The 12,592-nt window shown below is 35.1% G+C and overlaps 1 protein-coding gene across 1 annotated transcript in view; it reads right to left on the bottom strand.

Moving 5' to 3' along the window:
- Cfap47 (cilia and flagella associated protein 47) overlaps positions 1–12,592 on the bottom strand; it is a 421,187-nt gene that overhangs the window by 395,046 nt on the left and 13,549 nt on the right. The window contains exons 4-8 of the mRNA XM_077107522.1: positions 11,488–11,626; positions 8,658–8,886; positions 7,838–7,998; positions 5,614–5,741; positions 2,638–2,873 (exon numbers count right to left, since the gene is read on the bottom strand). Of these exons, the coding sequence (XP_076963637.1) occupies positions 2,638–2,873; positions 5,614–5,741; positions 7,838–7,998; positions 8,658–8,886; positions 11,488–11,626 (893 nt within the window). The remainder of the gene's footprint in view (positions 1–2,637; positions 2,874–5,613; positions 5,742–7,837; positions 7,999–8,657; positions 8,887–11,487; positions 11,627–12,592) is intronic.

Raw genomic sequence — 12,592 nt, 5'->3', positions numbered from 1 at the left:
ACCCTCAGAATGGAAGAGAATATTTGTAATTCATATATGCAATAGGGACTTTTATCCAGAATACATAAAGAACTCTTAATTTACCAACTAAAAGAACACTCAAGTAACAACTGGGAAATGATATTGTATCAGTCTCTAAATTTGCTATAACAAATTATTTAAAATTACTTGGGTGAAAACAATTCAAAATTTCTTATTTAATACTTGTGTAGGTGGGAAGTCTGAGACAGATCTCAATGGACTAAAATCTAAGCGGCAGTGGAACTCATTTACTTCTGGAAGCTCTAGTGGAGAACCTGTTTTATTTTAGATTATTTATTTTTTAATAATTGTCATTTCTAGCTTCTAGAGGTGATCTCACGTTCTATTCCTTAGTTTATGGCCCCCCTTTGCATTTTCAAAGCCACCAAAGGTCATTGACATCTTTTTTTTTTCATTTCATATCACTTTAATATTTATCTTTGTTTTGCCTCCCTTTTCCACTTCTAAGGACCCTTCTGATTTTATGCACCCACTTTGGCAATCCAACCTATTTCCCCTATTTTAAGGTCAATTGATTATCCATCTTAACTCTAACACAAACCTGAATTCTTTACCATGGAACATCACATGCTCATGAAATTGAGATTGAGATAGGGATATTTTTAGGAGTCCATTATTCTGCCCATCATAGATATGAATAAACATTTCTCCATAGAAAATATACAAATGAAGAATAGCACATGAAAAGACATTCATCATCCTTAGTCACTGGGGAGATGGGGATGAAAACTGCAATGACATGCTGCTTTGTATTCATTAGAATGGCTATAATAACAAAGAAGGACATTGACATATGTGGGCACAGAGGCGGAGAAATTGGAATGCTCATTCAAAGCTGGAGAGAATATATAATAATGCATCACTTTGGCAAATGGTATGAGAATTTCTCAAAAAGTTAAACATAGAGCTTTCATATAACCCAACTATTCCACTCCTAGGTGTATTTCATGAGGATTAAAAATATATCCACACAAAAATCTGTGCATGAATGTTTAGAGCACATTATTTATAATGCTAATATCACTGTATTATACACTTTAAATGTGTAAGTTTGTCTTGTGTAACTAAAAAGAACAAATTAAACATCAAAAATAGAATGAATGTGTAAGTTTTATGGCATGTAAATATTTTAATAAAGCTGTTATTCTAAAAAGAATAATTTTACCACATTTCCAAGTAGTCAAAAGCCACTTGACTAGTCTGTGTACATCACAGTTCTCCAGTGTCAACCACACTTCCTGCATTCACATTTTTAACTAAGTTGAAAATTATATGTGCTAGAGAAATCCACAATCATAGAGGGTTAAAAATATTAGGGAAATAGCTATTAGATATGTTTTGAAAGATATGCATGCTGTTGGAAGAAAAAAAATGATTTCGTGGAGTAAAGAGGCTTGGACTAAAAATCTAGGAAAGAGTTCAAAAGAAAATATTTTGTATAATGTATTTAACATTTGCTGTTATTCTATGAAAATTGATTAAATCTATCCATATGGGGGAAATCACACTAATGAAGCAGTGAGAAATATAAATAGAAGCTATGTGTATATGAACATGTATACAATAGTTCTTGATTGCAATTAAAAGAAAGCTTCCACTGAGAACTTTATGAGCTCTGCAGTGGAGAAAGACTATGACATAACAAAGGTGAAACTGAAAGCACTCACGTTTACTGTTTAGAGTAGGATTTGGCAAACTTGTTCCTGTAAACTACCAGACATTAAATAGTCTAGGCTTTGGGGAGGCTGAGAGTATAGCTCAGTGGTTCAAACCCCAGCACCAAAAAAAAAAAAAAAAAAAAAAAAAAATAGGCTTTATGAACCATCTTCTCAAAAACTGTTCAACTCTGACTTTGGAGCATGAAAACTGCTCTAGACAGTAAGTGAAAAAATGAGTGCCTATGTTTCAATAACACTATTTATCAAGACAGACATTGGGGCAGATTTGACCTTCAGACCATTTCCTTCCAACCCATGGCTTAGAGTATCTGGGAAAGAGTTGTCTGAATAATGGTTATGAGTAAAATAGCCCCTGACATCCAGAAGCTGTTCTGGGGTCCATTGGAATCCCTTGGTGTTCTTTCTGCTTTTTATCAGCCGTACAAGTCTCAGACTAAAGTATCACCACTTTCAAATTTCAAAATTCCTCTCAGTCTTTAAGGTCTCCTATGAAGACCTTTCTACCTGGTTGTAAGTAATCACGCTGTGTTCTCTGAGTTTCTATATCACTGTGATATAGCTCTAATGTATATTCTACATTCTTATGTCATAGATCTGTATGTCTTACATATACATAAGACATTGTATATATCTTACAATTCTGTTCTACCCAAAAATATCTTAGAATAACTATGATTTGTACATGTTTAACTTCCCTAGAATAGAAAATGTTTTTTCCGACATGTGACAAGTACTTAATTATAGATTCTACATGACAACACATGAAAGTGTTCATCACTAATAGAAGTAACTAATAAGAGATACACTTTATAAACATTGGTACAATAATGTGCTTTTTAATCCTCTACATAGCATTGCAGCAGACCTTAAAATGTTTGAAGCAATATGAAAAGAAAGTAGAGAAAAATTACCTTACCTGGATACCTCCTTCATCTATCTTGCCCTTTTCAGGATCAATTTTAAAATGTGCAGTTTTTTGAAAACGGTATGTCACAGGAAGGGATTTAGATCGATTTTGTACAATGCACAGAATGTCTGAACGTTCACCCATGAAACAAGGTGTAAAATTAAGGACTTTTCCCGGATCAAAATGTAATAAGACAGGAAGTCCTGAGCCTGTCAGTGCTAATTCCACTTTCTGAAATTGATCACCTGGAAAAGCAATAATAGCTATTGAACATAAAAAGTGGGGAATCCAGAATATATTTACTTAGTAAATATAGTGTCATTTAAAGGACCTGATGAGAAATAGGTAGCTCATTTAATTTTTTCATTCAAGAAAAATATTGAGTGCCTTGTCTGTGCCAGGCACTCGTCTGGGCCTTGGGTCTACAACAATGAATATAAAAACCTTGTTCTCAAACTTTACATTCTAGTGAGGTGATATTGATAATGAACAACTAAGCAATACACTTATTTTTATTAGAGGATAAGTGCTATAAGGATAAGTAGGGTAAGACAGATTGAATACAAGGTCTTCGGGATGTTATTTTATATAAAAAAGTCAAAAAGGCCTCTCTCGGGCTATGGTTGTGGCTCAGTGGTAAAGTGCTCGCCAAGCATGCATGAGGCACTGGGTTCAATCCTCAGCACCACATAAATATAAAATAAAGATATTAAAAAATAAAAAAAAATTAAAAAGGCCTCTCTTTTGGACATTTGAACAAAAATATAAGGGAATCGGGAAGCAAATCACATGAACATCCAGAAAAGTCTATTCTAGGCAGAAAGAAGAGAAAATACAAATACTCTAAGATAGGAGCTTGGTTGGCAGTTTAAAAAGACCCCAAGGAAACAAATATGGCTAGGGGAAAGGAATAGAAGAATGATGAGAAATGGTCATACTTTAGATAGATTTTTGAGGGTAGAGTAAGATTTGCTGACAGAATGGATGTAGAAAAGTGATAAAGGATGACACTATTTTTTTTGGCCTGAGCAATGAAATGATGAAGTTGCCATTTCCTGAAACAGAAAACATTGAAGGGTGGGGTTATGGGGAAACTGGGAATTCCATTTGGCACATATTAAGCTTGAGAGGCCTTCTAGATAACTGTAGTGGTTCTGATCTTTAATGTCCCCTGAAAAGCTCATGTATTTGGTATTACAGCTATGTTTAGAGGTAAATTATTAGATTATGAGAGTTGAAACCTTACCAGTGGATTAATTAATTTGATGGATTACTAATTTGAATGTATGACCAGGTGTACTGTAGGCAGGTGGGACATGGCTGGGAGCATGACCTTGAGGATTATTTATCCCTGGCGTCTCCCCATCTCCCCCCACCCCCGCTCCCTCCCTCTGCCTCTCTCTCACACACCTGCCCTCCCCTTTCTGGTTCTGGTGAACTGATGCTTTCCTCTACTACATCCTTCCACCATCATGATTTGCTTCACCTCAGGCCCACAGCAATTGAGCCAGCAGACCATGACCTGAACCTCTAAAAGCATGAGGCCAAAATAAATTTTTCCACCTCTAAGTTGTTCTTGTCAGGTATTTTGGTCACAGCCACAAAAAGCAGACTAACACAATGTCCTAATGTAAATACCTAGAAGGCCACTTAAAGTGTTTATAAGCTTAGAGTAAAGATTAAGGAGGAAAAATGGGATACTTGAAGAAAAAAATAAAAGGTGTGTGATATTCATCTTGGAATGTGACAAACAATGAATGGAAGAACACAGTGGGAATATCAAATATCTTAAAGAATCCATTCGGTTAGTGGTTACATGTTTTTCTCCAACACAATCAACTTTCCACATACAGATCCAGAGTAGAAAAAAAGTTGAATTTACTAGGATTAGAATACTTCTACTCATTCAATATTTGGAAAGAACAAAGTTTTAAATGTACATGGAAAAGAGTGATTAAAATAATGGGACAATGGAATATAAATTGGGCAGGAATAAACATGAAGTTTTTGAGACACAAGAAATAAGACAGAATCTATGGATTATAGTTTTTAGTTTTATAGACAGTAATATAACTAGAACCAAAAGAGTTGTATTTCTTCACTGATGCTCTTATTGGATGATTCTTGATTCTAAATTACCTTTTAAGGTAAATGTAGCATCTCCATCACTAGCTATTCAAAGTTAGATTAATCTGCAAATATTCTATGATCAGCATCTTTCAATATCACAAACTATGACAAAATTAATGATGTAATAAATTTCTGTTCTAGGAACATAGGTTAAAACTTGCTCAATATCACTTGTATTGACCTGCGTATCTTCTAGACTTTTGAAATTCCTAGGTATCCAGGATGAACCTACCCCCTCTTGGGCACAGTTTATTTTTCTGGATTTTAATCCCTAACCTGTTTATTTTATCTGATCTGTCTTGCTGAAGTGATTACAAGTCTTGTTCCATCTTTTTTCTTACTACAACCAGCCCAATATTAACCAAGAATATAAAAAGTATAATGTACTTTCACGTGTGACCTATAAAACATATGCCCTTATCAGTATCCAATGACAAGATACAACACCTATTTATTACATCTCTAAGTCTTTGCTTTGAGAGTTACTGTATAGAGTCTAAGAGAGATGAAGGTCTGGTAGAAATGAAATGAGTCATTTGTTCCCATGCCAAGCCCCCAAAACAAATCTAGGCATACATAGAAAAATAAAACCAGTTTTTTTTTTAAATCCAACTCTTTAGTATCATGTTTATCTAATGATATAAAGTTATCTAAATTCTAACCTAGAAAATTAGTATGTAAATGATTCTAAGGTTGATTTCATTCTTAACATATGCCAAAGTCACTTAAATATGCTTGTATTTTTGTTCAGTCTAATAATTACAATTTTATTAAAGTGCCTCCACAAATTGATGTCAAAATTTTAAACAATTTTAATTGCTATACATTTGATGGTTTTGTTAATTTTATACTTACTTTTGATGGTTTTATAGTTATCATCTCTCAAAAATCCATCTTTACTTCCTACAGATTCAAATCTCAAAAAGACAGCATAGTCTTGCCTATGTGAAGGGTCAATATCTTTTTTACCATCAATTACTAGCCTGTAAAAATTATAATCAGTTATTTTTAAAGCAAAGGTGATATACATTACCACCTCTCAAAGAAAATATCAACTCAATCCTTAAATCTATGCAAGCAAATGAAAGTTAATAGAAATATAACTGGTATCTATTTTCCAAAATTACTGAACAGATACAGACTTGACAAAAAAAGGCCACAGAGTACAAAGTTCAGAAAAATGAGTTCATGCCAACATTTGTAAGACAAGAGTAACTTAAATGTACTAAGTCATCAAGATCTACCTCAAATGCCACTTTCTCTGTAAAGGATTTTCTTTCCAGGCAGAGTTCATTGCTGACCAAGGACTCTGATCAATTTTCTACAATAGTCTATCTCACTCTTGAGTGTAACTGAAAACTTCTGTTACATATTTTTTTCCTCCAGGTTACTAAATGCATATTGCAAGCCAACTTCTTATTCATGGACAACAAGTAATTTTGAGAACAAGATTTGTACGAGTTAAATCTTTAACAAGGAAAAGGAAGGGTGGAGAGAAGGGAAGTAGGATCAAAGACAGAGATGGGTTACATCATGGGCCTGGCTCACTGACTATCTTTATGTGCCTTACCTAGAGGTTAGCTTTCTGGCAGTTGATTCACAAATACACAAAAGAATGATATGTAAGATGAAAAAGGAATGCAAATGGTGTGCTCAAACACATTTGACTAAGATTTCAAATCATACTCATACCTACAGTTCCATGCCAGACTCTCAAAGTTAACATGCTGCCATGGAAAAGAATATTTGGAATTTAAAATATTGCTTATTAAACAGAATATAATAGATTCACCAAATAAATTTCCTATAGGAAGGTAGCATTAGTAAGGCAATTTTAGATTGGACAAGTGGGACAATTACTTAGTAGCTTCCTTAAAATTAAAACATAACTCAGTCTTCAAAAAGCAATTGAAACAGGCATGGTGGTACAGGCCTGTAATCCCAGCAACTTGGGAGGCTGAGGCAAGAGGAGGGCAAGTTCAAAGCCAGCCTCACCAATTTAGCGAGGCCCTAAGCAATTTAGTGAGACCCTGTCTCAAAATTAAAAATTTAAAAAAGGGCTGGGATGTCTCAGTGGTTAAGCACCACTGAGTTCAATCCTCAGTAACCTCCCCCCGCCAAAAAAATGCAATTGATATCACCAAGTGACTCTTCTGCAACAAAAAAGCCCATTGAATATTATCCCCTCATAAATAAGAATAAACATACTTGCAATAGGATCCGTTACTGACACGCACTGCATCATACTAAGGTGTCACTACAATTGCTACTATATATTAAAAGTAACACTTCCAAAAATCTTTCCAGTCTAAATAATAAAACCAAGAACATTAAAATAAAAAAATATATTGATCTAAGTATCAAAAATTTGTATGCATTTCAGAAAACAGTTGTGGTTAATCCCAGCAGGTACTATATATTTAATACTTAAAATACTCAGTCATCAAAGATTCTGCCCTACCATGAGTACTGCATCCTATTTGGAGATCTCTCTACATACTGCACGTACCTATTTCTGTAGGGACAACAAGTTCTGGACAGCACAAATCAGTTTGTGGTTATAATGAGGGAAAAAAAAACTTAGCACTTCCACCACCACATTTCCACAAGGTCTAGAGTAATTTTTAGCACTATATTCACAAATATTGGATGTTATGTGCATATATAAATATACCATAGTGAATTCCGCCTTTATGTATTTTTATAAAGCGTCAATCAAAAATAAATGAGTGAAAGGAAGACCAGTATAGAAGTAAAGGAAGGAGAATAGGGAAAGGGAAGAGGGGAGGAAAGAGGGGTACCAGTACTGAAAGAGTAAATCAAATTCCATGCATGTATAATTTTGTCAAAATGAAAACAAGCATTAAGTATAACTATGATGTGCTAATAAAAGAAAATTATTGGAAATAATATTAACCATGCTGGAAATATTTAGAACAATAACAAGAAAAATCTGATTTATGCCTTCAGGCAAGCTTTATTATGACAGTATTAAAATCAATTTGGTTAAAGTGTAGCTAACACAATTTCCATTAGTACTTAATAATATTATAATGGAATAAATTTTGGGCTTACTTACTTTGGGCTGAAACAAAATGTAATTATAACCTTTTGATAAGGTAGTAAAGTCCCTTCATTCGGGACACAGAAGATAAAATTGGTAATATCTATATTCTTTATTTTGTTTAAGTAGATGAGATTATTTAAAGCAACATCTGTTCTTTGTCGAATATTTGTACCCTGTAACATAAAATCAGAAATAAAAGCATATAAAAGCATTTATAAAAGCATATAAAAGGCAAGCCACAAAACTATTTTAAGAGGAGCTCATAAAACAATCATTGAAATTTTAGAATCTAGAAAATAGAGAATATCTGTTTTTAAAATAACACATACCTAAATTTGATCAAGTAAGGTACATGATAAAATTTAAAGGATATTTTTTTAAAGAGAGAGTGAGAGTGAGAAAGAGAGAGAGAGAAAGAGAGAGAGAATTTTTAAATATTTATTTTATTTTAGTTATCAGTGGACACAACATCTTTGTTTGTATGTGGTGCTGAGGATCAAACCCTGGCCGCACGCATGCCAGGCGAGCGTGCTACCGCTTGAGCCACATCCCCAGCCCCGGATATTGAAAAATTTATGAGAACAAAAATCACTACAATGAGTCACTGATCCATGATACTTAACTGGTTTACTTTGGATACACATTATAAATGTTAGCTTAATTTACTAAAGTTTTTAAGGTTAGCCTGGAATACACATGAAATCACATCTATCTGCCCATGTTAAAATACATTTAGCATAATTAAACAGCTTGTGGTTATTAATAGGTTCAGAATGACCTGTTTTAAATCATAATACGTGCTATGCCATTTACCGTTGCACCATTTACTTACCATTTCTTCTCCAACAGAATCATCTTGAATTATTGCCACCCAATTTATGGATTCTGGGCTATTATTATATAGAACTGCCTGTTCAAGTTTTGATGTTCCAAAGAAAACAGGACCAAAGCGTATGCATTCCAACTTTTTATCACTGTTCATGTTAAACAATTCAATAATCTGTTCAACTACATGAGCTTTGATACTGAAGTGTATATCAGGACGTCCTTGCAAACTCACTCTATAGGATAATAAAATAAACACATATATAAATATTTTATTATAATTTTAAATACTTTATTTTTTCTTCTAAATGTATGGATAAAATCTTACAAAATCGTATTATAATCAAAATTCAATAGCCTAACACCAATTTATTTCACGTACATGCCAAAGGTTCACAGGCATCGCTGTCTGAATCTCTACAGTGGAATGGCATGTGTGCAACATAGTTAATTGTCTACTGGAAATAACAAAGTTGGAAAACAAACTCATGAATTGACCCCAGAAAGAACTCAATGGTATATCCATATCACCAATTATTTCATTAATTCTGAAGTTAGATGATTTACATGATTACCTCTAGCTCTAGAATTCTGAGCTAACTCAATCTACACCTCAAGTCTAACAGCCAATCTCAGGCATATTCTAATATCCCAATATAAAGTATCTCAGCACAACCCAACTACTTTGCTGAAAAGAATATTTCCCATAAAACCATAAAACTCCCTATATTAATTTCAATTATCTTTTACAACTGTATTTCCATATTTATCCTTCTTTGGCATAAAAGCAATCTTTTTAATCTAGTCCTATCATATAACATGAATAACTGGCTACTCCTCACATATCACCTAAGCACTTATTTTACATCACAGCCAATCAATTGGGCATTGTTAATCTCATCTATTTACACCTCTGTCCTTCCTTAGCTTCCTTGACAGCATATTTCCTGGTTTTCCTTCTACATCACTTATTCCCTGCCTGCTCATTCTAAGACTTGGATCCTTTGTAAACTCCATGTACAGTGAGTGATGTTTCTCTCCTACTCTTTCACACTTTACATTCCTTCTTAGAGTTATTCTTAATACCTTCCTGTTTCATCTACCACTTATACATTGATGACCCTTCACCCAATATACCTAGACTAAACTACTTTCTCAGACTCAAGACACGGGAATGTAATAGGTCTTAGTCAGCTCCACTAGGATTCTGAAAAGCAAGTCAATCCCCAAATGTCAAATCTGAACTCAAGATCTTCTCCCACAGACATGTTGTTTCTTTTGTCTTTTCTTTCTACAGTCATCAACTCTAGTGAAATTTACCTCCTTAACATATCTCAATCACACTTTTCTCAGTCCTCACAATTTGTTCCTTAGCTCAGGCCTTTATCATTTCCCTCTTGCTTTATTATAATTTCTAGTCAGACTGCCCACTCTACATTTGTGTACCCTGATCTGTTTTGCACACTGCTACCTGCACGACTTTTCTAAAATGCAAACTAGTCAAGACATTCTCATCCTAAAGCCGTCTTGAGGCTTCACAGCCTTCACAATAAAACCTATACTATCAGGATTCACAGAATTTTCTCACACATTTATGACTGTGGACTTCAGTAAGAAATATATTTTATATTGCAATGTAGTCACACACGCATACACACACATGCACACACACACACGCACAAAGAGAAATATTTATAAGACAGAATTTCCCTTGCTATGTGAGACGCATTCTGATATTTTTTACTTCATTCTTTTAAATACTGGTGATGACCCATTGTACTGCTTGCACCTTCCATTAATAAATGCAGAAATACTTCATAAAATGTTCTGGATCTATGTCATTCTGTTTTTCTGATCTCATTTGGCATTGTTGGCATAATTACAGCCACCTTCCTTTCCCCCACCCCCATTTTATTAACACTGTTCTTATTCTCAAGAAATAGAAACAAACCCAAGTTACAACTTACCGGTATAGAGACATGCTGGCCTCTCTCTGTTCTCTTATTGAGATAGGAGACAACTTACCAGCCCCTGAGATAGAGTTGTGCTGGTTTCTCTGTTTTCTCCTTGAGAGATAAAGTGACCTGCTAGTTTCCTTGTTCTCTCTTTGAGAGAGAGGAAAACTGCCTGTCTCTGTTCCCGAGAAACAAACTTGCCTTCTACAAAATCAGGGGATGCTTGTTATGCCAATCACCAAGACTAAGCCCACCCCTAATGCCCGGCCATGATTTTAGCCTATAAAAGGTAAAATTCAAGAGGGAGTTGCTGCTGCTCTCTCTTGCTTGCTTCTTATCCCAGGTGTGTCTTTGATCAGCCCAGCACCACTTTTCTTTCAAGCATCACTTTGCATCTCTATTTCTTTGACTCTGCATTGCCTCAGATCCCACAATATGTAAAACCACCTTTTCTCCTCTAGGATTTTAAGTCTGCTACTTGCTCTACCTGAAATGACTCCTCCAACTCACTTCTATCACCAACACTCATTTCCCCTACACACAGACACAGATACACCACATACCCAATCACATCACTGCTGTTTGCTAGCTAATTCTTCCTCACTGATAATTCTTTGGTTCATCTATTGCCTTGTAGGTGGAGTCCTTCCCTGATCCACTCCACAAAATTCAAGTTAGCAGCTCCTGTTTTGTGTACCAATATGCAATTCTCTAGTTCTTCCCATTTCTGAGACCCTGGTGGTTGGCAAATAGTAGAACCTCAATGAATGACTGCTGAATGAAAGAAAAAGAAGCTCACATACAATCAAAGGTACACCTGAAGAGTAAACAGGGCAGTTATTAAGACCCATATTAGAATTAAGAACCATAATATATACTTACTTAGCCACTTCATTTACAATTCTGGGCTGGTCTGCACAGAAATTCACTCTGAGAATCATTGATGAGTTAGCCTCCACAATACCACTAGCTGGAGACATGAGGATGGGTAGTTGGCCCTGGTAGTCTGTTTTAAATATACCTAAGGGGAATAAGAGTAATGGTTTACATATGGACCCTTACAATGCTTCATTCACAGTCTTAGTAGGGGACAGATATTACAGAGAAGATAGTCTAGTGTTGACCAAGAATGACAAATTTAGTTGTAATTCCAGATGCCAGGGTAAGCCAACAAACATGAGCCTTGTGTTAGGACTCAAGTCTTAAAAACAGCTGAACAATATTATCCTCTTACTATGTTTAGACAGTTATACTAAGAACTTTAAATATTTTATTCAATTTAATCCTCAACAATTCTATGATATAGGTTCAATCATTTATCTTCATTTTACAAATATGAAAATAGACACCCAGAAATGTTGAGTTACTTCTTCCAAAGTGCAACAGCTGATGTGGAAGATTAGATTCTTGATTCCCAATTTTTCACCCTTCTCTGCATTCAAACTCTTACTCGACCATGTACAATGTATGTTTTTCCATCTCCTGACACTGAGCTTCTTTGTGTGATTTGCTTTACCAACAACATGTGGATAGAATCAATAGCATGTGTTTTAGTCAGCATTTTGCTACTGGGACTAAAAGACCCAACCAGAACAATTTTAGGGAGGAAAAGTTTATATGAGGGCTCACGGTTTCAGACGTCTCAATCCATAGACAGTAGGCTTCATTCCTTGGGGCTCAAGGTGAGGCTAAATTTCATGGTAGCAGAATGTGAAAGAAGGAAGCAGCTCGATGATCAAGAAGCAGAGAGAAATCTCCACTTGCCAAATACAAATATATACCCCAAAGCCTCACCCCTATTGCCCAGGTCCTCCAGCCACACCCCACCTGCCTTCAATTACCACTCAATTAATCCCATCAGGTGAGTGATTCACTGATTGGGTTAAAGCTTTCACAGCCCAGTCATTTCTTCTCCAAGCCTTCTTGCATTATCTCACACGTGAGCTTTAATGACATGCCAGTTTCAATCCATATGTATTTCCTTAGG

Source organism: Callospermophilus lateralis, chromosome X, assembly GCF_048772815.1.
Source record: "Callospermophilus lateralis isolate mCalLat2 chromosome X, mCalLat2.hap1, whole genome shotgun sequence".
Taxonomy (NCBI): domain Eukaryota; kingdom Metazoa; phylum Chordata; class Mammalia; order Rodentia; family Sciuridae; genus Callospermophilus; species Callospermophilus lateralis.
The sequence above is the reverse complement of the archived record's forward strand: the minus strand, read 5'-3'. Positions and strand labels throughout refer to the sequence as shown.